This window comes from Osmerus eperlanus, chromosome 9 (genome assembly GCF_963692335.1).
Source record: "Osmerus eperlanus chromosome 9, fOsmEpe2.1, whole genome shotgun sequence".
NCBI lineage: Eukaryota > Metazoa > Chordata > Actinopteri > Osmeriformes > Osmeridae > Osmerus > Osmerus eperlanus.
Genome location: NC_085026.1, coordinates 17,141,638 through 17,168,249, shown reverse-complemented (window position 1 = coordinate 17,168,249; position 26,612 = coordinate 17,141,638). Strand labels below are relative to the sequence as shown.

Sequence of the window (26,612 nt, the reverse complement as noted above, 5' to 3'; positions counted from 1 at the left end):
GAATTCAGTTTTTTTCTTCCATGAAAACGCCAATAAGAGCTCAGTATTTATGATCGTCCCTATAAATGAGCAAATAGGTAGCCACCTCTCCATTTCAAGTTCCTCCTACTTTTAAATCCGTCTATCTGAGAGTTCAGGCTGTCTCTTTGGCCAAGGCTCCCCGTTGGGGTGTAGGACAGTTTTTTAAAGGATTAATCAAGCAATAAATATAACATTTCCGTCATGGCAACGACTGTAATGAGATCCTTGTTGAAGAAGAGGGTAAGATTACGTTCTAAACGCCTGTTGTAATCACCTTATCCCAATGTCAACAGTAAATGCTTTTTACACTTCCCAATGTTTACAAAGTAAAATAGTTATGCGGCTGGGTTTTCGACACCTTTGACATGGCCTTGTATCATAGTGTTCCCTGCAACTGAAATCTAATTGCATCCAATCACTTTTTATATCAACAGTTTTTTTTAGGTTTTGATGCAGCTGCAGACTTTAATACACTGCTATTCATTCTACACCTGTAGGCCAACATTACAGTTATATCACTTCTATAGCATTCTTAATACTTTTTCCTAATTTGCTTTACCTCTGACATGCAACACGTACCACCACTTCACACTCATGACATTCTCGAGCTCTAGTTAGATATTAATCTTAGATCAAAGACATAGTCTTTGCAAAAAGACCAAACCTTCTAAGTGTGACTGCTGTCTAGTTTGTGTAAACGGTGACTTGCTCTTCACAGATACCTCTTCAGCTTGGGCGCATGTGTTACTCCACATCAGTGGTGAGTCAATGGAGACTCACTGTTGCTTATTTACGAATCAGTTTCAGACAAATTAAACTGTTACAATTTTTATGACACATGCTGTCGTATAACATCTGTCTGATTTCCTCAGCCCACCACCAAGCTGTTCATAGACGGGAAGTTTGTTGAATCTAAGTCTTCAGAATGGCTGGATATTCACAATCCTGTAAGTAGCACAGCATGACTGTCTGAAATACCTTGATATCGCTCCTAGATGTAGTTTATGTACATTTAACTGCCAGGTGAGTAAAGCAAGGACCCATGGGAAGCATTGAATCCTCAAAATGGAGCTGCATATGTGTGCTGCACTTTAAGGCCAAGCAACAAAGTCTACTTAGCAGGTTAAACAGTTACTCACGCTTTATCATGTCATAGTATCTAGTTTCAGTACAAGCGTTTCCAGTTCTCAGTGTTAAGTATTTACTATAGGAATGTGCGAACAAAACATGAATTTAATTAATAATAATCTGTCAAACGGAGCCAGTATCAGTATGCCCGTAGTAACATACTTCTTCAAATACCCTTCACAACAGTTTGACATAACTGAGGTTACTTGCGATGTTTCGTAAATACTGACTATTCCTTGACTCTGACCACCCAAACACCTCAGTACCATGCACTTCTGATCCTTGACCATCCACTGGACTGTCTAAATGCACTCTTTGCATGTCAATTTGGATGGAAAAACATCTGCTAAATGAATGCAATGGCATGTGTATGTAAATGACCATCTGGCACATTCCTCAATGTTCTGTGCCCCCCAGGCCACAAACGAGGTGATAGCTCGTGTCCCGAAGGCCACCCAGCAGGAGATGCTGGCGGCGGTGGACTCCTGCTCCCGGGGCTACCACTCCTGGTCTGAGGTTTCCATCCTAACCCGACAGCAGATCTTCCTGCGCTATCAGCAGCTTATCAAGGATAACATTGTAAGTCTTTGAACGGGCCACAAACCTACTACAGTGCTTCACCGCAAGAAGCAAAGGTAGAGTCCTTATCAGACACTTAAGATGTGAGCTGTTTCGAGCTGTTGCGAATTGTCTATTGTTGAAGACTTCTGAAAACATTCAGTCAGTTGTTTTGGCACAGGACATGCTTTAAAAAAGGCATAATGAAATCTGTACATGCAGCATGTACTTTTCACTTTACACTAGCCATTCAAAAAAAGATCGGAAGTTGAGGTTAACGTTGTTGTTATGAAACTGATTTTAAATCAGATATGGTGTGTGTTTCATGTTTCAGAAAGAACTTGCCAAGCTGATTACTCTGGAACAGGGCAAGACCCTGGCCGACGCTGAAGGGGATGTGTTCAGAGGGTTGCGTAAGTTGCTCTCTCTTTCTCACTCACGTGCACCTGCCTTTCCAAAGGGCAAAATATGATCACTTATACTTGCTTTCTTAAGGTTAATCAGTACTCTATAGCATTGTAGAGTGTCGGTCACCAGTGAAAAGAACAAGGTCAGGAATCCCTCAAGTTACTAACAGTCCTCATAAATGACTGCTGCCCAGTCTGACACCCCCTTGTCTCAGTTTCCCAGCGATTCCACAAGGCAGTAAAGCCTTACAGTGTCTAACCTCACGCATGGACTCTGTCTGGTTTCTGACCGTCATCCTTCTTCCCTTGTCCAGAGGTGGTGGAGCACACCTGCAGCATCACCTCCCTGATGCTGGGAGAGACCCTGCCCTCCATCACCAAGGACATGGACACCTTCACCTACCGCCTGCCTATCGGGGTCTGTGCCGGCATCGCCCCCTTCAACTTCCCTGCCATGATTCCTCTGTGGATGTTCCCCATGGGCATGGTGTGTGGCAACACCTACCTGCTGAAGCCCTCCGAGCGCGTCCCAGGATGCACCATGCTGCTGGTCAAGCTGCTGCAGGACGCGGGCATCCCAGACGGCTCCCTCAACATCATCCATGGCCAGCACGATGGTAAGAGCCTGGCACCAGGAGCGGGCTTGGAGCCTGGCACCGGGAGCGGGCTTGGAGCCTGGCAGGAGGGCTAGGAGCCTGGCACCGGGAGCGGGCTAGGAACCTGGCACCGGGAGCGGGCTAGGAGCCTGGCACCGGGAGCGGGCTTGGAGCCTGGCACCGGGAGCGGGCTAGGAGCCTGGCACCGGGAGCGGGCTAGGAGCCTGGCACCGGGAGCGGGCGAGCCCCCATGTTGCTCTCCTCTCTGGGCTGCATGTTTTAGATGTCATGCATTTAAATCAGGTGTGTTGGACCCCGGGAAACATCTAAAACACATGCAGGACAGGGGGTCCCTGAGGACCAGGGTTGAGGACAACTGCTCTAGCGGATTCACCTGCATCGTGCTTCCAGATGGTTGTTGGATTGTTATGTATTTGTGCTGTTTTCTGATTCAATTGCTGTATTAGCACTCTAGTGTGTTTACCTGCATCTCCACGGCAGCTGGCTGCTGCATTCACTGACATTGTCGGGGGTTTGGTGTTAAAATGTTTTCTGGCTCAACTGTGCTCAACTGTGTTTCCTCCTCCCCAGCTGTCAACTTCATCTGTGATCATCCGGCGATTAAAGCCATCAGCTTTGTGGGCTCCAACCAGGCGGGAGAGTACATCTACGAGAGGGGCTCCAAACATGGGAAGAGGGTGCAGTCTAACATGGTGAGTGGCCTCCAGTGAGGGTGCACTGTAACATGGTGAGTCTGGCCTCCAGCCGTGAGGGAACCTCCTTTCAGCACCCGTGCAGTTCTAACGTGTGACCACAAGGTGGCAGCAATGGCTAAGACATTTGTTGGATTCCCTGTGCCCCTCTTAACTGCCTGCTCATATAGGGGACTTGGTGGCAGAATTTGGGCACTTTATATTTAGAAATGAGTCATGTATGATAACTTTAGTTATATTTGATTGAACAAAACACAACCATAGGTTGTGGTGCTACATGACCCTGCTTACCAGTTGATCACTTTCACCAGTAATGCCCAGATTGAGGTTTTGAATTCTAAACATTCCCCCCCCGTCCTCTCATGCACTGCAGGGAGCAAAGAACCATGGTGTGGTGATGCCTGACGCCAACAAGGAGAACACTCTGAACCAGCTGGTGGGTGCGGCGTTCGGGGCGGCAGGGCAGCGCTGCATGGCCCTTTCCACTGCCATCCTGGTGGGCGAAGCCCGCAGCTGGCTGCCCGAGCTGGTGGAGCGAGCCAAGGCCCTGCGAGTGAACGCAGGTACCCCACCCTCCTGCCCCGCCCCGCTCTCCCCCCTCACCCCCATCCAGGGCCTTCTGAGGCCACCCACACCGCCCCAACCTCTCTTCTCACCCCAAACACGACTTCACACGAGGCCGCGGACGAGAGAGAGAGAGAGGGCTTGTTGAGTCAAGTCATGCTGCAAATTTGCGGCTGGCTTTTGCGGGCCCGAGGCCCAAAGGGAATCTTTTTCAGAAGGGATTGTTTGTGTGGATGGAGGGAAATGAATGATTCTCCGTGCTTGCAGTGAGATGCACTCTAATTGTGCGGCTACACAGGAAACCCCTAACAGCCATCTTGGAGGGAGTGGCTCGGGTGCCCCTCAGCCAGGCCTGGGTATGCCTGCGGCTGGAGCCGTAAGAGAGAGAGAGTGTGTGTATAGGTTTCCTTTGTGTGTATAGGTTTCCTTTGTGTGTGTGTGAGGTTTCCTGTGTGTGTGTATAGGTTTTGTGTGTGTGAAGGTTTCCCGTGTGTGTGAGCTCACTACTGGTTGTTTGTGGGGGCTCTCAGGGGACCAGCCCGGGGCAGATGTGGGGCCTCTGATCTCGCCCCAGGCCAGGGAGAGAGTCTGCAGCCTGATTCAGAGCGGGGTGGACGAGGGCGCCACGCTGCTCCTGGACGGCAGGAACGTCAAGGTCAAAGGTTACGAGAACGGAAACTTTGTTGGGCCCACCATCATCGGCCAGGTCACGGTAAGTGTTTTTCCCAGTGTGTGTGTGTGTCTGAAAACAAAACCTGACAGCTTTAAAAAAAAAAAAAAATCCACCCAAATGGTATGAATTGTTTAGGATGAATGTGAATCTGTGTGCCCCCCCCCCCCCCCCCTGCCTGCCCTGTCCTCCAGCCCCAGATGAAGTGTTACACAGAGGAGATCTTCGGGCCTGTGCTGGTCGTTCTGGAGGCAGACAGTTTGGACGAAGCCATCAGCTTAGTCAACAACAACCCTTATGGCAACGGCACGGCCATCTTCACCACAAACGGAGCTACCGCACGTAAATACACGCACGAGGTGGACGTGGGCCAGGTGAGTGTGTGCGCGCGTGTTCACGTGTGTGTGTGCGCGCCCCTCTGTCCAGGGAGTGTACTCACACACATTCACACACTGCTGACAAGTCCATACAGCACCTTAAACAAGGAGCGCATCACACCTCTGTTCTAAAACGTAAAAACTCTAAAACAATTATTTTCAATGTCAAGTTTAGCCTTGTTTACATCTGTGCTAAAACTAACACTTCAGCCACCCTCTCCTCCAACATCTCACCCCCTGCTCACCTGCAAATAGCTACAGCAAATATGTGCCTTTTTTAAAATCAAAACACAGGAACATAGAGGCATTTTCCTTGAATTGAATTAGAGGGGACATTTTAAATTACACTGAAAAGGGATTCCTATTGACCTTAAATGTTTAAGCGTAAATATGGTGTGCCTTCGCCCTGTTTGTTTGCTTGCGGGGTGCAGCTATGCCGTGTTTGCTGTTCACATGTCAGGGGATGCTGAGCCAGCCATGTGCTTGCTTCCAAACCTCGCTGAAACGCCTTTTTTTATTTTCGCCTTCCTCTGCCAAAAGGCTCAAGTCCCGTGTCCAAAATTGTTCAGCAGTCTTTAAACATTCTACAAGGACCGTGCCCAGTTAGCAGTCCCACAGAAAATAAACATTTTGTGTAGTTTCTCCATCCCTCCTTTTGAACTGGGAACACATGCAACGGCTTTAGGGTTTGGTTTTCAGTAATTAGTCATGTATTGGTTTACGTATGTATGCATTGGTTTATGTATGTTTGTGTTTTGCAGATTGGAGTTAATGTCCCCATCCCGGTTCCTCTGCCCATGTTCTCCTTCACTGGCTCAAGGGGTTCCTTCAGAGGAGACACTAACTTTTATGGCAAACAAGTAAGTAACAGAGACCACCAAGGCAGCCATACGAACGACAGTTGAAAGCTCTCTCGAGACAGTGACAACAGTTACTTTCACCATGCCAGCCCTACAAATAAGTTTGTCTCTCATGATGCTAGACTGACAATGGTTACGGTCTCTCATGATGCTAGACTGACAATGGTTACGGTCTCTCATGATGCTAGACTGACAATGGTTACGGTCTCTCATGATGCTAAACTGACAATGGTTACGGTCTCTCATGATGCTAGACTGACAATGGTTACGGTCTCTCATGAGGCTAGACTGACAATGGTTACGGTCTCTCATGATGCTAGACCGACAATGGTTACGGTCTCTCATGATGCTAGACTGACAATGGTTACGGTCTCTCATGATGCTAGACCGACAATGGTTACGGTCTCTCATGATGCTAGACTGACAATGGTTACGGTCTCTCATGATGCTAGACTGACAATGGTTACGGTCTCTCATGATGTGAGACAGTTGTATTGACCAGTAACACAACCAGTTTAATGTATTTTGGCCTCCACAGGGTATCCAGTTCTACACTCAGATCAAGACGGTGACATCACAGTGGAAGGCTGACGACGCCACTGTAAAAAAAGCTGCAGTTACCATGCCAACAATGGGACGCTAGATGTCCTTGAGTTTAATGTTGTTGAAATGTGGTCACTTCCTGTTAAGCAGTCCTGGGGCATGGCAGCCCACCAAACACAAGCCATAATGTTTAGTAAATGTACCTAAAAATATGTGATTTATTTTTTCAAATATAATTGAGATTCCATTTCGGAACACAATGTAAAATTTGTTTTGCACTTGTAAATGGCTAGTTTTTTTTTTCAGATTTGTACTAATTATGTGTATATATTAGGCACCCTTCCTCCCTCCAACTTAAATAATCTCGTTGAATGCCTGTGCTTGTAAAAACAGCTTAGTACAGTAGTTATTACTATGCAGCTTCAACATACTGGCCCATATTGGATGCATGATCATGAAGACCAAAGATATGCTCTGATCTCAGCTGAATATTTGGATACTATTATGTTTTCAGCATTTCATGTTTCGTTCATATCAATAATTAGTCAACCACACCAATCCATGACTATTGATTGCTTCTTAGGTTTGGAAATAGCCTGTTTGTCACATGCTAAAAAGACTTGACTCCACACTTTCACTCAATGGGAAACATAATTCATGATGTGGTATCGTTTCAGCAGGATTAGTCTGTGTTCCAGACAGGGCCTGCTGCCCTGCGGAGCAGGCCAGAGGTCATGTGGTCTGGATGTCGGGCAGCATGCTGGGATGGGGGGGCAGGTTGATCTCAGGCGTCTGGGTGAGGAAGGTCACATGGGATTGCTCCTCTGTAATTCTGCAAGACAACCCTCATTATGTCACGGAAAAACACCAACATCTGATTTAAATCACACATGGGATCGCGTCCTTCTCAAAACTTCCATGTTTTGTCATCTTAACATGCGTTAGCGGGGACCGATAAATCTACAGACGACTTTGTAATTATGCGGAGAAACGGTGACCGTAGCATCCTCAAGCATTCTTTGGGTGCCTTACCCTGCGTCGCTGTCGCTCTGGTCCCTGTGTGACGAGGCAGACAAAGCCAAAGGCTGGCTGGGCTTCCTGTAGAGAATAATGCAGAGTTTCAGACTGTGGCGCCGTACATCATCTTGAGAGGGCTTGTTTTAATATCCCGGGTGTGCTCTTGTCAGCTGGCTCTGTGTAAGAAGCATCCTCGGGCCGTCATGCATGGCATGCTGTAATTCGATGGTGCCCAGTCATCCAACACTGTATGCTGCAGCAAGTCTATATACTCTTATCGTGTGCCAGACCAATGTTGACATGAATGTATATCTCCGGTGCCCTTCCATACCCCCTCTACCAGGCCCCGCCCCTGAACTCTGCCTGGAAATCATGTTCCCAGTTGCTCTGAGACCACAGGGGTTCAAAGAACTAAATAAACCAGTGGAGCACATGAAGTGGGGCCAGGAGGCTGAAGTCAAACCGGCGTGGCCAGATGTTTGTTTCCAAGCACACGAATCTGGGGCCGGCCCTATTTTTACTATTGTGCCCAGACTCTTTCTTCATTCTTTTTAAGCAGCTGGACGGAAAAGAGAATTGGTTTCAACCAAACTGATTTTTTATGGTGTCCTCTTCTGCTGAGAAGAGAGCTGTTTAAGACATTAAGCTGAGGGAGTCGTCACATGTTTCGGTCTCTCCCAGACTGCAGCACAGCTCCCGCTTGCGATGCTGTCACTGCGTTTTGTGCTCGCAATCTTTATAGCCTTTCTTTCTTCCCATGTTTAATGCTTTCAGATAGATGATATAATTGAAACCCACAATGCATCAGGGCACAGGGATGGGAAAGGGGGGAGCTAGCAGCCGTGTGTGTTTACATGCAGGCTACAGAGCCACCTCAGACGAGGGTTACCTTGTTTTCTGTCCGTTCATCTTTGCAAAAAGCATTCTCAGCACCTTCTCCTTCTGCTCCCACGTAAGTTCCGAGATGTCAACCTTGTCGGCCTGTAGGTTCGTCCTGAAACACAATGGCAGAGGAAAACTACAGCCACTACCAGACAGTCAAACAGTCGACACCATATTTAGAGGTGCTCTCATCAACTTGCAATAACCTACAACGACTTGTGAACTGTGTGCAATGTTTGTGTTTAGGCGAGTGTCGAAGCTGTACTGTAACCGAAGCGACGAGCCGCGGGACGTGCGTCAGACGGAGCAGCACGAGCGCGGCCCTCACCACTTCTCAGCCTCCTCCAGGTCCGCGTAGACACTGTTGGTGCTGTGGGGGTTCCTGTGGAAGGTGCGGATGCGAGGGTACTCCTGCCTGCCCGTCCTAGCCTCGCCCATCTTCCTGCGGTAGCCCTCCAGGGCCTCCTGTCTGTACTGCAGCCTGCTGGTCTGGATCTGCTGTTTCACCTGGCTCAGAGCCTCCAGGAAGAAGCTCTCCAGCTCGGAGCGCTGCTCCACGATGCCGCGCGCCAGCCGCTTGACGCGGGCGATCTCCTTCTCGCGCATGGCTAGCAGCTTCTGCAGCTTGTCCAGCTCCACCTGGCTGGCCTGGGTGCTGACCTGAGCGTGGAGCTGTATCGTCCCCTTGTCTCTCTCAAACTCTCCAGCCATGAGACCCATGGCCTGCTCCAGGGAGCTCACTTTCCCTTTCAGCCTGGCTATCTCCTCCCTCTGGGCCTTGAGCTGGGCCACATTCTCCTTCATCATGAGATCGCTGCTCTCCTGAGGGCCGACAGAAATGGGAAAACAAATTGAGGAGGTTGAGATGGTGGGCATTAAACTGTCAAGATGCTACTGAACGCTGTCAATCAAATGATTGATGACTGGATGATTAGGCACACGAAGGTGTTGAAAGGGAACGTTCCAGCAGCACCTTGATGCTCCTGAGATTTTGTTTCATCGAGTGTTTATCGAGGTTACGAACTGCCGGAGAAAGAACATTGAGCCTCGGTGACTTGATTCTTCCCTCGCTTTATCGAATACCGCTGGGGAGATTATGGTCGCCAGTATTTGTTTGACTTTAGAGAAACGGTGCCGGAAAACACCAAGGGGGGAAGCCACTGACTTGGAACCAAGAAGCCGTGGAAACTAACCACAACCACCAACTGCCAAGAGACTGGCGAGCTCTGCGGAGGGGAGGGGAAAGTTGGGCCAGCAGCTAAACACACAGGGTCAGCACATGCAAACAGAACAGGGGAAATACCACCTGAAATATGCCCACCAGAGATCTGACACGGGTTTCATAACTTGAAGGATTGAAAAATGATTGGGATTCATCAGAGGTTGTTCTGTGCTTCTGCAGGGAAGGCCAGGTCATGAAAACGCCCACAGCTCTGTTTGCTCTGACCGTGCCAGTGTACCTTGTGCAGTGCCAGGGACGCGTTTTCCTCCGCCAGCGACACGGTCATCCTCCTCAGGTCCTCCACCTCCTTGATGTGATAGCCGAGGGCCTCGTTGAGACGGACGTTCTCCTTGAACACGGACCGTGACGTGTCGTCCAGCTGCCTGTTGGTTTGTGGAAGAGAAAGAAGTCATAATCTGTCTTGCCGTGTGCCAGATTGTCTCTCTGAGGTGTAATTCGGACATCCTTTGCGGCCACCTATCAGGGTGAAGTAATTTAGGCACTGTAAAAGTGATGTATTGGCTTGGATTGTGGCTTGGTAGGGATCTGGTGGTTTACAGCAAGAATTATGTGGTTTTAATTTCCTTTTTAGTCACTCTCTTAGTCATCAAATTCAGTTAAACTCGGCCCATGTGCCAGTTTACTTAAAATTTCAGTATATTCAGTATCTGAAAAGTCATCGCTTTTCAGCGAAAACCATCACTTGTTATGGACCGTAACATAAGCAAACCCAATGAATTCAAATGTGTACTTCTTTTTGTCCTTGTATGGCTTCAGCTGTATATACACACAGAGGTTCCCCCCACACGCTCTACCCTTCCCTGCAAGGCACCGTGGAACTGCTGAGGATGTAACCGTTGGCTTGCGTGACGAGGAACAGAGAGTAGCATGGTCACGGTAACAACCTAACTTTGTTTTCTATTTATACACATCATTTATTTTCTCGCCTCCCTCCCTAGAGGTGCAGTTTGAGGGGTGAAACAGGCCTGCAGAAGAGGACACACTCACACAATGGCGTCATTGTGGGCCCTCTCAGCCAGCCTAGCGATCCTCTGTTCGGCCTCCTTCTCAAGGCGGACCTGTTGGAGGAGCAAACAGGACTCACTGCTCTTTCTGCCCAGAGAAAAAACCCTTTCACTTAAAAATACTGAAAAAATACTTTTTTCTCTCTTTAATTTTAGGTATATGTATTTTTTGGAAAAAGTATATATTTTTGTCTCTAAAATACAGTATTTTTAGTCCTTTTCCGAATTCACTGTCCACGTGACTACACGTCTTACCTTTTCGCTGAAGAACTTGAGTTCCATTCTAGCCAGGTTTTCCTTGTGCTCCTTGTCAGCAATGTACATGTTTTCTTTAATCTAGAAAAAAAGACGGATTGTCAAGAACACTGTAACTGAACGCTGGCCCTCGGTACAGAGGGCCGATGTTAGATTTCTCTCCGTCCACCTTCCCATCCTCACGCTGCTGAGCTCATGCTCCATGTGGGCTTTCTTCTTCTTGAACTCCTTGATGGTCTTCAGCTCCCCCTGGATCATCTTAAACTCGCCGGATCTCATTCTGAATCTGTCCTCAAGCTCGTTTACCTGCACTGTGTACTTTGCGACCTGAAACACAACCATCAGCTGTGAGGTTACACAAGGACGGGCATTTCTCCATACATCTAAACAGCAATCGGATAAATACGAATGCTTTGTTAGCGTGGTAGGTTTGGCTGTGTGCACGGTGCACGTTTTTTGCATGGGCAGCTACAGATTCAGGAATAGAACATCTGCTGGTGTTTTGAGAAGTGACCATTGCTTCCAGGAAGGGAGAGAACAACCACTTATAATAGCGGAGAAGAAAACCTAAAAGTTCACATGGACTCCAGCCTTTACAGCCCAACCCCATCTGAGAGCAGGCCAGTCCAACTCAACGCCTGAAATGGACACTCCTGTCAGAGCAAAAATGTGATGGCAACCAAAGTCATGAGAAGCCAGAAATACATGCACCCACAATGATATTTATGACAACTACAGGAGAGGTTATTACCATTGTGATTATATGGTTGCCCTACTTGTTATGGTTTGGATAACTCCAATGTTACTAATTAGGGAAAACTAGTCCATGTCCAGTACACTGTAGAGTGCCCCTGCTCATAACTAATCACTTTCACACAGAGGTTTTCGTAACATCTTCAGTTTGGTTTTAAGTTGGGTTTGTTGTGGCATTTCTCTTTTCTGAGTGTTTTAATTGCAGTGAACATAGAACTTTTGCACAAATGGGCAATTGGAAAACTCTTCATGATGTAATTGTTTGGCCAACAGAGTTTATCATTCATTCATTAAGTGGTGAAACATGCAAGACAAAACCCAGGCCATTCACAGACTGCTTTTGATGCAATGGTTTCCATTAGCTAAGTCCGTTTTCAAGACGAACCATTTTATCACTTCACAATGAGAAAAAGAGGTTGAGGGGCCTGTCTCGGAATACCATCTTTAGGGGTCAACCACAACAATATACTGTACGTTTTTGAATTAGCGTGGCTATATATCTATGTGACAGTTCCATGCATGTCTAAAATGGGGATGTCTTAAATTGGTCCTGACCAAGATTTTATTTCTCACAAGCTCGTCCTGTTTTTACTAGCAAGAAGTAGGGATGGATGATGGAAAACAGCTGTATGAGAAGGCTGCAAATCTCTGCACACTTTCTTATTGTTGGGCCATCGCGATGACAGTCAAATACTATTAGTCATAACTCTCAAATCTATGAAACACCGTCTGCTCTTTACGGTTGAACATGTTGAAATTGAACCCTAAAAGAAAGCTTAACACACCCTCGTAATTTACGGTCTTATCTGTAGGATGTGAAGGTTAGATAATTTATATCTAGCAAAGCGTTCCAGTCCAGACAATCCACGTTTTAATTATGCGTTTTCCCTGCATAATTACCAAAACAGATTAACATAATGTTAGACTATATATGTGAAAATGGAAGGGTTGCTTTTTCATGTTTTACGTCTGCTTTGTTTGTTTTCCTTTTACTACAAATAGTGTGTGGATAATTAGAAAGAACGCTGATGTTCAGACACCAGCGCAGCACATTTTTGTCAAGCTTTTTTCTTTTTCTTCAAAACACAAAAGCACCCTTGACATCATGCAATGATGGACGTAATTCATTAGACACTATGCTTGACGTTGAACGTTAACAAGTCACTTCTGAACTTCATCATTCAGTCCGTCACTCAGTGTTTTTGTTAACATATGCCGTGTTTGGTGACGGAAAATAGGGAAGCAGGTCAACTCTTACCAGTTTTTCTTGCTCTTCAAAAGCTTTCGCTTTTTGCGTCTTGAGTTGCTGCTCAAGACTGGTAATCTGTAAAAGACACAATTTATTCTTAGCTATTGTTTGAAATTACTGCTTGAGAACTTCCCCTGAAAAGTTATGCATTAAGCAGTGGTGAATTGTTAACCTTTTCCTCCTTCTCCGCATCTTTCCTCTTCAAAAAGGCAATTATATCAACGGAGTCCTTCTCAGCGCGATACTGCTGGTTTGTTAGCTCCTCGTTGGCGCATGCCAACTTGCGGGCGGCCTCGCGGTACTCTACACGCGAGTATTCGGTGACATCCAACCTTGCCTCCCAAAGAGCGGCGTTGGCCTTTGCTTTTTCAATATCTGACTCTTTATCCGCTTTAGACTCCTGTTTTCCTTCCTTCTTTCCTTTCCTAGACATCAAATATGAAAACAAAAGTTAAAAAGAAGATAATGTTACTTGTACTGGAAAACCACTATACGTAGGTAAGTAGCTAGCCTAGCAACATTATTACGTTATTAACCAGCTAGACACTGCACTGGACTGGTTAGGACGTAGACAAAATGCCAGAAGCAGAGACAAGTATATTTCTCACCCTTTGCCCTTCTTTCCTTTTTTACCTTTCTTCTTTGGCATTTTCCCGGATAAAGTAAACTACAGATACATTTAAAGAAGTTTAGTTAGCTAGATTGCAACCAACACTATTATAGAAACTTGGAGGAACACTTTGTTTACAAACGTGTTACCATAGCGATCCTTCCACATGCAACTAGACACCGTCACTAGATCTGGATGTAACCCTTTACTCTACAGGTGTGCATGTAGAGTAAAGAAAGTAAGGATGATGTCAAAGTTCGCTAAAAAATAAATACACATGATGCATCTTCAGCATTAATTTAAATTCAGACCGTTGGACACCTTTAATGCACAATAACCTTATGGTCGCAGTGCATTGCTTCTGCTATACAGTTAGCCTTCATCCTTGGCGACGAACATGCTGCAAACATCATATTTGTACACCTTGAATTGGGTCTGGTGTGGTAGAAATGATAGACCCCATTTTCACAAACGCATTGTTTAGTGCAGAGTGCGAGTTATACAATGACAATTGGGAGGGTCAACTTTCTTCTCTCTTCTGAGAAAGGGGTCTATCATTTCTACCACACATACGATGTTTGCAGCATGTTTGCAAGTCTTAATTAGGGGGGTCAAACCGTCCCAACCGCCCCCCTCCCTTAACTCGAACCCTGGTTTAGTGTCCTAAGAACTGCGTTTCTGAACAGCCACCCACTTCATATTTTGGTAAATTACGTAAATTGTGGAGATGCCACATAAGTCAAACAAATGGCAGTTGACTCTGCACATTCTGAGAAAGTAATCCAAGTGAAATAAACAGTTTTAAACTTGAGAAGGTCATAATTTAAACTCAGAATCGCAGGCATGCTTTGTACCCTCCTTTTGTTTGCGAACAAATATTTCTGAAGAGGCTAAAACGCTGTAGAGCTAACATTCTCAGAGAACATTCTTTATGAAACAAAGAACAAATCAGTAGATATCACTAAAGGGGTGTAGCTACTGTAAACCAAAGAATATAGTGTTTCTGCTCTGGCAACATGCACAGTTTGGTGACTAAATTTAAAGATAATTGCTATGACAAGAAGCAGAGAAAACTGAAATAACCCTGAACTTCACGAAGCTGTCATTATCATTGGAATTGTAATGACAAGGTTTAAAGCTCTTCAATAGAGTTTTTGGGGTAGGACACCCACAAACACAACATTCCTGAGGCTAAAATTGCAGCATATTAATGATTGCGTGGCAAAGATCACAAAGCTTGGTTCTTCACCTCTTATATTTTACAGCTTTTAAGTTAAGACAAAACACCAACATGTACACAGAAATCAACATTACTCAACATAAGATTTGTATTTCGCACTAGAGTTGCTGTGTCACACCGTGCAATACAGCATTGTTTCGACATTGTTTCTAATCTCGCACTTGTTTTCCCCTAAAGTCCTAACCCTACTTTAAACATAGGAAATACATTCATACATTCTCCAAGCACGCACAACAAGTTCGTAACAATCTTGTAGTTACTTTCTGTTTAGGTTCATTCATTCCACCGGGAGTTATTGTCAAACAATAATTTTCATGTCTAAATGAAGACATGCCAACTTAGCCCAAAACAGTCATTTCACTTCTGTTGTTTTGGACTTGTCAAATCGTGACTCACCTTTGAGACTGCTGTAATTGCGGAGATATGATACGCTGTGTGCCCTGACTTGTGGTGTAAACACACCACTGTAAAGACTGTCTTACCAGTCCTGCCGAAGCAATTGATCCAGATACACCATTTTCTCAGTTACAGTACCTATGTGTCTGAACTTGATTGCAAAGTAGGCTACATGTCTTTGACAGTGCAGGACTCTTGCAACACATAACCTGATAACTGACAACACAGGCACGCACTGTGGACAAGACATGGTGGCTTTCGCAAGGCATGAGTAATTGCCGTGAGTAATAACATGCTACTGTGTAAGCGTGAGCAAGTAGTAAGCATCAAGCCAAAATCTATTTAAACTGACATAAGTCAATGAGAGGTCTTTGCACATGCATGCTTTGATAGGGGTAAAGGACTGTAATGGTTACCGCAGGATTGAAGAAAACAGAAAGAGCCACAGTATTTGGAGGGAAAAAAAATGGAGGAAAGAAAGTGCAATATTTTTAGTCTAAATTACAGCGTTGGAACAGTGCTCTGCACAGTGGAGTGTCCCGGGATGGAATGGCATGATGGGTGACTGTTGGTGCCAAGCCCCACCCTGGGCTCCTCTGGTCCCTCCGCCCTCCCTCCTCTGGTCCCTCCACCCTGGGCTCCTCTGGTCCCTCCACCCTCGCTCCTCTGGTACCTCCACCCTGGGCTCCTCTGGTCCCTCCACCCTGACCTCTGGTGCAGACCTCCACCCTGACCTCCTCTGGTACCTCTGCCCTCGCTCCTCTGGTACCTCCACCCTCGCTCCTCTGGTCCCTCCACCCTCGCTCCTCTGTCCAGACCTCCACCCTCGCACCTCTGGTCCAGACCTCCACCCTGACCTCCTCTGGTCCCTCCACCCTGGGCTCCTCTGGTCCCTCCACCCTGACCTCTGGTCCATACCTCTACCCTCGCTCCTCTGGTCCCTCCACCCTCGCTCCTCTGGTCCCTCCACCCTCGCTCCTCTGGTCCAGACCTCCACCCTCGCACCTCTGGTCCAGACCTCCACCCTGACTTCCTCTGGTACCTCCGCCCTCGCTCCCCTTGTCCCTCCACCCTCGCTCCTCTGGTCCCTCCACCCTCGCTCCTCTGGTCCAGACTTCCACCCTCGCTCCTCTGGTCCCTCCACCCTCGCTCCTCTGGTCCCTCCACCCTCGCTTCTCTGGTCCAGACCTCCACCCTCGCTCCTCTGGTCCAGACCTCCACTCACCCCTGCCTCTCTCCTTCCTAGCTGCATGACACACACCTCAGCAGTTCGATACCTCAGCTCTTCCTTAGGAGCCATGGCACAGCTGGTTCATATGAGACAACAGATCCGCGTAGAGAATCTGTAGTCCTCAGAAATAATCCAAACCTCCTTACAGACTCCCCCTGCCTTTCCCTCCGAGAAATCACAACTTTTAAATGTTGTGCTCCCGATAGACCCAGGCTAAGGTTTTGCCAACCACCCACCTAAATCTTAGAAACAGCTACTCATGCTTTTCATGCCTTCTCCGGTGAAACATGCCTTTAAATATTTTTTCCCTTGGAAAACCTGTGGTAAGCACAGAATGAGTGGGAGTGAGATGATTACTTAGGCTACATTCTTGATGCATTTATGCCAATGGGAGAGAGCAAGTTGCATCTGCGCATTTTTGAAAGAAAGGTTGGTTAAAGGGCCGCTGCAGAATTTCTAATGTGGTAATTCTGACACATCATGATGGCGGTATGATTTGAGGAGGATTTTTGAGGGTTACTGTGCATAATCAGAACTGCAACTCACTAGTCCAGCTGTCTAACTGGAGTGCCAGGTAGTAATGCAATTAATTTGGCTTTTTTCTCAGACTCATATCTCTGTCTGAATTTCACAATTATCATTTTAATTATTACAATGCCTTTTCATATTCTGACCGCAGCCCTTGTTGATTGGTTGTCTTGTAAATTGTCTTTTTTATAGGGGCCTTGAGAAATAAGCAATTCTGAGCAGTTATTATACAATTATTAACTTTTGAGGTTTTGATTCACAATACTAATTAGTTTGTTTCTGCACAAGGAACTTGAGCTTCAAATGAATAAACTGTATTTTCACAAGTAGCGAGTTTATTACATCACTGCTAATTGAGGAAAAAGGCACATCATTTAGATTATATTCCGTTGCAAAAGTCAAGAATCTTGTACAGGGAAATAATTGTAAGGCAAGTTGGCCTGTAAATCGTAATTAAATACACATATAAAATGTATTTTAAGGCCATTGCTCTAAGTTTCTGTGAGCCCTTCAGTTTGAAGTCCTTTTTCTTTCTATTTTAGGGGACGTTTGCCTCCAGTTTACCCACCGAAGATGAAGAAGCAAAAGAAGAAAAAAAAACTGTTACCAGATTAAGCTTCTTGAAAAAAAAAACCCTGCTGCTGGTAAACAGGTATTTAGGATCCAACTCTGTCAGAAGGGGGGGGACCCGTGATGGAACTGAGATGGAACGCTTTAGGATTGGTCGATGGCTTCAGCTGGTGTGGCCTCATGCCAAGCCCTTATGTGTTTATATACTGTAAACAGAGGAGCAGACTGTCCGAAGAGAGCATCGCCATCCACTCTGTCTGTCTCTGCCTCTTGCTGCCTCACATCCCGTCACCTCAGCCGGCTCTCTGCTGTCTCTCTCTGCTCACTCTGCTATCGCTCTCCTCAAGAAGCTTCTGAAAGTGCACCGTTTTCCACCAAGACATCTGTAAAAACGTTTTGTTTTTGTTTTTTAAAAAGGGGCACTAGTCTCACCAACCTCTCCTCCGGGTGTCGAAACGATGGCTCTGCACATGCTGCTCCTGACCGTGATGTCCCTGTGGCTTCTGGCCGGAGACTTCCAAGCCGAGGCGACCTACTACCGTCACCACCGCGTCCACCACCGCGAACACTCAGCCAACACGGAAAACCTCCTGCCCGAAGTCGCCCACTCAGACCCCGGCGTCTCTCATCCTGTTCCTGAAGTCATCTACCCGTATCCTGAAATCACCCACTCTGCTCCAGAGATCACCTACCCTGTACCTGAGATCTTCTACCCGGCTCCAGAGATCCCCCAGCCGGCCCCAGCAAACCCCCCCCAGGCCTCCCCGGAGGGGTTCTCCCCAGAGCTGTTCCGGCCTGTCAACATGAGCCGGGTCTTCTATGGGATCATGTTTGATGCCGGTAGCACCGGCACCAGGATACACATCTACAAGTTTATCCAGAAGGATCCAGGTGAGCGGTCACTGTCTCTCTCTGTCTCTCTCTCACTTTCTTTCTTGCATCTCCCCCCTCTCTCTAACCCTTCCCTGACCTCAAATTGTTCTCTGTCTGCATCCTCTCCTTCAAGTTTATCCAGAAGGATCTAGGTGAGTGGTCTCTCTCTCTTTCACCCCCCCCCCCCTCTCTCTAACCCCAACTCAGTCCTCTCATTTCTCTCTGTCATGCTCTCCCTGCCTGCCTGTGTCCTGCAGTCCCTTAGCTCCAGTCTGAGGAGGCAGTGCTGCCACTGCTGCCTCCTACAGTGTCTGTCTGGTGTTGGGTCATTCGCCCTGTGGTGTAAAAACAAACATGTGTCGTCAGTGTGGGGGAAAAGCTTTTGGCAAGACGGGATCCAAAAGTAGCTGAGCAAAACCTTTCATCATCCGTGTGACTCATATGAACTCTCTAACGCAGAGTTCAAATGGCATGCAGCACTGTGGTGTATTTCAGTTTGCCAGCCGTTGTAAAACTCTGCTGATCTATTGCTGAGGGAGACATTTTTGGCAAAGTAGAGCAGACATAGCTTAGCGTTAAATTGTACACTGATTGCTGTTTCTATTGCAAGATGTCTTTAACACTCACTCTTTCCTTTCAGTTGAGTTGCCTGTTCTTGACAGTGAAATGTATCATGCAGTGAAGCCAGGTCTGTCTGCTTACAAAGACAAGCCCGAGGAGGTATGTGTGTCTGTTATTATCTCATTATTCATGATTAAGGCTAACAATTAGGGGGTTTGTCCAACATTATCCACAGTCTGTAAAACACAGTAATTTTCATAATATATGTACGTTAAACCATGTAATTACACGAACGGCTTTTGCTGATGCCACTACTGCCACTGCTGATGTGAGCGTTTCCTATGTTCTGAAGTTCTCAAGTTAAAAACCAAAAGATGTGGAAAACACATGTGGATGATAAAACGTCCATCGATTTAATACACGAATGCGGTTCGGTTCAGCTTTCAAATAGCCCATTCTGCGTCGTCTGTAGTCTGGAGGGTCGCACAGTTATTGGACGGTGTTGGTTAAAATCCCCGGTTCTTCCATTCAGGGTGGCGACACCATCAGACAGCTGCTGAAGATCGCCAAGAAGACAGTGCCAGAGGAGGAGTGGAAACAGACTCCTGTGGTTCTGAAGGCCACGGCCGGGCTCCGCCTCCTGCCCGTGGAGAAGGCCAACGCGCTGCTGGATGAGGTGAGGCACGTTTTGTCCCCGTCAGGCTGTCAGGCAGAACTTGCTGCCCCCCCCGCCACGGCCGGGGTCGAGCAACAGCTAAGTGCTTACGAGTGTCCTTGGGAAAGAAAAAAATGTATATATTATATAATATATATAATTATATACTTTGGCACTTATTTTGGTTGTTCACAATATGTGCTTCATGTTTTGGCTACCCGCAATGTTTTTGGGGCTATCTTGTTGTTATTATCAGTGACCTATGCACTTTGTAAAGCTCTCTCTTGGAAGTCACTTTGGATAAAAGTGTCTGCTAAATGAATAAATGTAAATATATATATATATATATAAAAAAGGAGGGAAAGTCTACAATCTTGATCTCTGGGTAAAAAAAAAAAAGCACAAAAAAACAGCTGTTCTGAGGTTGTCTGGAAAGGCGGAAATATGTCATGTGAATTATTCAATGTGTGGCGTTGCCACGCCGACCATTGTGGTTCAGCGTTCCGCCACTGCCAGACAGATCCATCTCCATTACTGGGCATGGGTAGAATGAGGGATACCCAAGAACCACTGAGCTTGCTCTGCTACTACGCTCATGGTTAGGATGTATTAAACAGGTGGTGAACTGCATCTGTGAACTGTTTTCTCAGGTTCGAGATGTCTTTGACTCTTCTCCATTCTTCGTACCAAACAACAGCGTGTCCATAATGAATGGAGCCAATGAAGGTAAGTGTTCACCAGACAGCGCTTCCAGTGGGTTACAAACATCTGTCTGTGGTTTTCTGCTGAGGGCATTGCTCTGATTAGCTGAGGGCAGAAGGATTGTCTGGGGTTGAGCAGGTGTTCTGAGTGGGTTAGAGAGAAACTGAATCTACAAACAATGTCTATTTTTTTTTAACAAGGGGTCTGGTACTACCTCAGTGAGACAATTAAATAACCGTGTCTGGATTTGCGTCCCACGCCCAATATTAAGTTATCCTCCACATCGCTCATTACTACACCCTCAACCAGCTCGTGTTTCGTCAGATGTGCTGTTCATTATGTTTATGAGATCCATAAAATAGATCTGAGACAATAGTTAATACCTGGGTTGGGATCCCGCGCGTCAGATGTGGCTCACATTGGGACGATTAATGAAAAGCAGACAATGACTTGCTGCTTACAGTAGACACAGAATGGATCGGTGCCGTCCAGAGTCCATCTACATTTTACATTTAGTCATTTAGCAGACGCTCTTATCCAGAGCGACTTACAGTAAGTACAGGGACATTCCCCCCCGAGGCAAGTAGGGTGAAGTGCCTTGCCCAAGGACACGTCATTTTTCATGGCCAGGAATCGAACCGGCAACCTTCTGATTAATAGCCCGATTCCCTAACCGCTCAGCCATCTGACCCCTGATCTACCTTCTACAACTGCTTTGTGATTTTTTGTCAAAGTGTTACCCAGACTGTCTCTCTCATGTCTCTGTCTCTGTCTCCTGTAGGAGTGCTGGCCTGGGTGACTGTTAACTTCCTGACAGGTAAGTTATGGCTCATTTTCTGTAACGGTGGTGTTAATGGTTGAGAGGTTGCCACTTTACACATAAGCCTTGCAGTGAAGGAGTCCAGTGTACTGTCTGACTGTGTCACACTGAGTCACTGCCTACCATCTGGTCACAGTGTGACGCAATACTCCCTCCCATCCTACACTGTGTTAGCACAAATGGAGGTGATAAAAAAAATAATACATAGATGATAAAAAAAAGGATCCAACAAAAAAAAAAGGTATTTTCCTTTCGGTTGGCACAGATGAGTTCAGCTCTCCTGCAGGAAGTCCTCGTCTCCCACTGGGTGGAAAATGTAGAAATCTTGAGTCTAGTTTATGTATAGTGTGTGTTTAACATCTGCGATAGTGACGATGAATGTGTTTACTGAAGCTGTTCTGAGTGGTGTGCGTGTGTGTTTCCACCTGTCTGGTTTAGGACACCTGTATGCCAAGAGCAGGAAAACTGTGGGCATCCTGGACCTGGGAGGGGGGTCCACGCAGATCACATTCCTCCCCAAATCCAAGGTAAACATGACACAGCTAAAAGTACACCACAGTGTTCTAGTTTTAAGATATATTTTGGAGGGTGTTGCCTCCTTTATCATTCGTGATAGTGACAGCGCAGAGTCACAGGAAATGGGAGAGAGAGAGCGGGGATGACATGCAGCTAAGGGCCTGGGGCGGATTCGAACCGCTGCAATTATGCCTTAGGCTACATGACACACACACTTATCTGGTGAACCACACTACTGGGGTGCCCCAACATGACAGTGTTTTTATGTTTTTTGCAGCAAAGGTAGTGAGTGATAGGTTAGTCAGTAATCACTCGACTAACACCTGACTTCTGTATCTTGCCCAACAGAAAACAGTAGTCTCTGCTCCATCCAGTTACATTGCCAACATTAACATGTTCAACAGCACCTACCAGCTCTACACCCACAGGTATGGGACTCATAACACTTTATTTCTCGAAAAAACGATGGAAAATGATTCACGACACTGCAAATTATTCACACTGTAGTAATCACTCCTCTGTATAACTTGCGTCAAGTTCATGTGATGTTGTCATTTATTCTGTTTATTCTTTTCTTTTCTTAGTTACCTTGGAAACGGACTCTATGCCGCTAGACTATCAACTCTTGGTGCTCTGGGATCAGATGGTGGGTGATACGCTCTTGTACATTTGGGACTGGCTAGTTGCTTTAAGATTCACAGTAAACTCACTGCTCAAAATCCTCAGTGTTGCAAAACTGTTTAATGGATCTTTTTTTTGTACTCTCTCAGGTCTAGACTGGAAGATTTTCACAAGTTCCTGCCTTCCCAAAAAGTTCAGAGAGGACGTGACTTTCGGTGGCACCACGTACCATGTCAGTGGGATCCCAGACGGTAAGAGCTCCTTCTAGGGTTCAAGCGATCGCCCCTAGCAACCTCTCCATTCATTCTCAGAAGCACCCTGACTTGCAGTTCACTTGGAGTTTGAGAACATTTCCAAAAGCCACGAGGACTGTGACGCCCAACGCACGTTCCGTCATTCTTTCTCTGAATTTGGGCTTTTGAACAATAATAATGCAGCGCCACATGTATTTAAATGAAAGCAAAACTGTCAGTTAACTCCACAAATAATGCAACACTCCCAAACCACAGTCATGTAGCCAAAAGATACTGGTTTGTCCCAGAGCTGTTATTTTTCTGTGTAACGAGTGGCTTGATCTTGACCGCTCACAATTATGTGGTAAAAATAGCCAGCCCAACAGGGCAGAGCTAAGTGCTGCTCTTGTCAGCACATGGTTTCTCTGAGTGAACCAAGCAGAACCACCCCAGGGTGCTGTAAAAAGAAGCATTTTGGTGTTTCTCTGGAGCTCTGGTCTTCAGCCCCAGTCTGACCCCAATCTCCTGTTCTCCTCGGGGCGTTCCACCCTGCAGCTATAAGAGGCCTGTGTCCACAACACTCGTGCATTGATCTCCGTGGTTTACGGCCGCCTCGTCAATCCGCTAACGGTTGACATCCCTGTGTGTTGTTCTGTGTGCAGGCTACGCTGGTTACAAGCTGTGCTACTATGAAGTGATGAGGGTGATCAAAGGCAACTTCCACCAGCCCTTAGAGGTGAAGGGCAGCAGTATCTTCTACGCATTCTCCTACTACTACGACAGGGCTGTGGAGTCTGGCCTTATCGGTGAGTTCACACACAGCAAGTCGGACCCCTGTTCCTGGGGGTCCTGCAGTCAGAGCTGATGTAAACTGCTGCTGTGTGGAAACGTTTTCTAAATAACGTGTTTTACAGACGGCAATCGAGGGGGTGTGGTCGAGGTCAGGGACTTCAAGAAGAGAGCCAAGGAAGGTGAGAGGCCCGCGTTTTCTGTCTTTACTAATGTGCAGCGCATTGCGTGAACGGAAAAAAACATGGGTGCTTATTTGCGTTTCTTAATGGCACAGGTTTAACAAAATTATTCCCCTCACCACAGTCTTCCTGCAAAACACATGCTGTCCTAACTCACACAAACAGCACACCTTGTTGGTGCCCAAAAGTCTTGGCACGGCATGTGCTGTAGCTGGCATGTTGGCTTTACCCAGCCTCTTTAATACACTGTAATACACCTGCGATATATACAATATATTTACTGACATTTACATAATGTATTACTCTAATCTGGGCTGAGGGGAAAAGCACCTTGGCACACGACTGCAACATTCATCTCTGCTCTTCGGGCGGATTGTGAGTCGCACTACAAAGGCAGCTCCAGATTGATAGCTTGCAGGAACGAGGTGGTGTGTTATGCAAGTCTGTTTGCGCTGTGAGGACACATGGTCCAGAGGAACCAGTCTGACAGAGAGAGGAGGGCACCTGACAGCCACACACCACCCAGGCAGCCACACACTAACCCAACCTGCCCAGCCCTGCCCTGCCTCCCACCTCCAGCCTCAACATCAGCCCTCCTCACTTTGACTCCTTCTCACACTTTGGCTTACTAGGCAAAGCCAACTTAAAAAAAAAAAAAGAAATATCCCAAAACACAAAAACATCTTCTTTTATTCGTGTAGCATGCTGGCTAAAGAAATGTGTTTGACCACACGTGTCACATGACACAGTGTGATGGTGCGAGGCATCTGGCTTCACCCACTCCCCTGCTCTGTCAGCGGGGTGTGAAGTTGCGTTGCCGTGGTGCCCTCATGTCTCACGCCCCAGACTTGTTGTGCTTTCAGTGTGCAACAAGATGACCAAGTACCGGCCCATCAGCCCTTTCCTCTGCATGGACATGACATATATCACCTGCCTGTTGAAGGAGGGCTTTGGCTTCAAGGACAACACTGTGCTGCAGGTAAGCCAGTGGTCACAGGGGACACAGGGGGGGACAGGCCAGGCTAAGTTAGCAACAAGTCACTACATTATTACATTATTAATAAATATGATAGAAATATGTATTTTTCTGAAGCTGAATGTCAGTGTTGGTCCTTGGTATGACGCGATGCCTCTCCCTGATCTGGTCACAGCTCACCAAGAAGGTGAATAACGTGGAGACCAGCTGGGCTCTGGGGGCCACGTTCGACCACTTCCACAACCTCAACATCCACTAAGACCAGCCACACACCTGCTCCTGCAGGCACCCAGACGACAGCCTGTCACTGTGGGGGGCGGGCTCTCTCCCCTCCTCTCGCCCTCCTCTCGCCCTCCTCTCGCCCTCCTCTCGCCCTCCTCTCGCCCTCCTCTCGCCCTCCTCTCGCCCTCCTCTCGCCCTCCTCTCGCCCTCCTCTCGCCCTCCTCTCGCCCTCCTCTCCCCCTCCTCTCGCCCTCCTCTCGCCCTCCTCTCGCCCTCCTCTCCCCCTCCTCTCGCCCTCCTCTCGCCCTCCTCTCGCCCTCCTCTCGCCCTCCTCTCGCCCTCCTCTCGTCCTCCTCTCGCCCTCCTCTCGCCCTCCTCTCGCCCTCCTCTCGCCCTCCTCTCGCCCTCCTCTCGCCCTCCTCTCGCCCTCCTCTCCCCCCTAACTAGCCCCTCCCTCTGAGCCCCTTCCTGTCCTGCCTCCACCTTCCTGCTCCTCTCCTCAGCCCCTTGCGAAGACTCCAACACTTGTTGACAGAGAAATCACTATATTTTTATAAGGAAGGTCAGCTTATTCTACTGTATGTTTAACCCATAATTAGTGAGTTGACTTTATTTTTGTAAAGCAAAGTGTTTACATTTTGGCTCCCTCGGAGGTGACTGAAGTGCTGTCTTGTTCGGCTGCTTTACAGCAGTTAGATGCAACGCAACTTGTAGAGGTGCTTACTGTGGTCCTGGTGTGCACTGTGCGGTACAGTGAAATATTCAACAAGAGGGGTTGCAGGAACGCAGCATTCAGTTTGAGTGAACTGGAAATATTATTCATTCATTATTCGCTGTTTATTTAAACACCCCATCATACTGTACAGCAGGCGAGAAGACTCGCAGTCCACAGAACAGATTCAATGAACGAGAAAGTACGAAATTTTCCAATTTCAAAATACTTTCCCCTCATACTTTGCACATAACACTTTAATTGCAGATACTGTAGCAATGAGTTTGTTTGTTGCTTTGATGTGGTCTACCAGGTTGTACATATTCAATGTCCTAAAGGATGAGTTTATTTACCGAGGGGAAAGCACAGAGAAGACCATCTCTCCCGTTTTCTCCCAGTTCATTTAGCATTTGATATGTGGAAACTGTTGTATGAATGTGAGGTTCTGCCTGTGTTTAAGAGCCCAGGCTTAGCAGGAATGTGGCTTTGAGTAGTGTAGTTCGGCCTCTTGAAGATAAGGCGTGACTGGGGTTTCCGTGGGGAAACTCTTGTATTGTCGGTGGAGCAGAAAACGTTAAGATTGTTTCAAGCAACATTGTCCCTATTCTAAGACTCAATGTCAAGATGATAACCTAGCCTGTAACAGGGCAGTTTTCACTGTTTGTCAAAGAAGACAGCCAAAGGATTCCACAACGACAGATAATAAACAGTTCGGAGCAGATTCAGACGCATTTCAGTTAACATACTTTTTTTGTGGGATATGGCTCTTGGTGCGAGACAGAAAAATGCTCGAAACTGTCAATTCATTACTTTTTGTAAACTATTTTTGTATAAATATTTAAATATCTGATGGTATATGATGACTTGTACATGTCAACTTTTACATTAGCCGCTTTTACAATACACCATGTTTAATACCTGCTGCTGTATATAACACAATGTAAACTTGTATTACTGAAGTACTTTCCAGGCAGTACATGCTTTAACTGGCTGATTATAATTGTATGCTGCTGCGACACATGCTAACAAAAAGCTTATGAGGTATTCTGGTTTATGAATGACAAATGTAAATGGAAGTATGTTATGAGAATCTTGTGTAAGTGAATTAAGTGCATGTATACATTATACATGTTGGTTTGAATAAAAGACTAAAAGTGTCACTTTGGTTGCATTGTCCCTTTTTCAGAACCTTGTCATTTCAAAACTGAGAAGTATCCTTTCGATCAATGGATTTTCAGGACTTTCTTGTGGCTTTACAATGACTGTAGGAAGCCCACACAGCCCAATATAGCAAATGGACAAAAATCGATTCACATATGAATCACGATTCAGTCT

At 46.6% G+C, this 26,612-nt stretch overlaps 3 protein-coding genes across 4 annotated transcripts; 2 read left to right on the top strand and 1 right to left on the bottom strand.

The window, feature by feature from the left end:
- The first annotated feature begins 113 nt into the window (after positions 1–113).
- On the top strand, positions 114–7,054 carry aldh6a1 (aldehyde dehydrogenase 6 family, member A1). The gene is made up of 12 exons (XM_062469977.1): positions 114–261; positions 740–781; positions 894–968; positions 1,567–1,728; positions 2,042–2,120; positions 2,429–2,731; positions 3,302–3,423; positions 3,797–3,986; positions 4,518–4,699; positions 4,852–5,031; positions 5,796–5,894; positions 6,433–7,054. The coding sequence occupies exons 1-12, from the start codon at positions 223–225 to the stop codon at positions 6,535–6,537; spliced, it is 1,578 nt and encodes a 525-aa protein (XP_062325961.1). The 5' UTR covers positions 114–222; the 3' UTR covers positions 6,538–7,054.
- Positions 7,000–13,679, bottom strand: si:ch211-163l21.10 (basal body-orientation factor 1). 2 transcript variants are annotated; one of them, XM_062469973.1, is made up of 12 exons: positions 13,600–13,679; positions 13,449–13,507; positions 13,013–13,265; positions 12,850–12,915; positions 11,022–11,165; positions 10,839–10,919; positions 10,567–10,637; positions 9,797–9,941; positions 8,665–9,158; positions 8,344–8,448; positions 7,470–7,535; positions 7,000–7,269 (listed from the first exon to the last, which is right to left on the bottom strand). In XM_062469973.1, exons 1-12 carry the CDS (start codon positions 13,600–13,602, stop codon positions 7,170–7,172), a joined length of 1,587 nt encoding a protein of 528 aa, XP_062325957.1. In that variant the 5' UTR covers positions 13,603–13,679; the 3' UTR covers positions 7,000–7,169. The 2 variants fall into 2 exon arrangements, with proteins under 2 accessions (XP_062325957.1, XP_062325958.1); XM_062469974.1 differs by lacking the exon at positions 13,600–13,679 and having other exon boundaries at positions 13,449–13,585.
- On the top strand, positions 13,187–26,431 carry LOC134026930 (ectonucleoside triphosphate diphosphohydrolase 5-like). The gene is made up of 14 exons (XM_062469991.1): positions 13,187–13,338; positions 17,388–18,306; positions 18,929–19,008; positions 19,382–19,525; positions 20,155–20,230; positions 20,988–21,023; positions 21,465–21,553; positions 21,891–21,970; positions 22,127–22,188; positions 22,313–22,414; positions 23,059–23,202; positions 23,311–23,367; positions 24,231–24,346; positions 24,519–26,431. The coding sequence occupies exons 2-14, from the start codon at positions 17,874–17,876 to the stop codon at positions 24,600–24,602; spliced, it is 1,503 nt and encodes a 500-aa protein (XP_062325975.1). The 5' UTR covers positions 13,187–13,338; positions 17,388–17,873; the 3' UTR covers positions 24,603–26,431.
- The last annotated feature ends 181 nt before the right edge of the window (positions 26,432–26,612 follow it).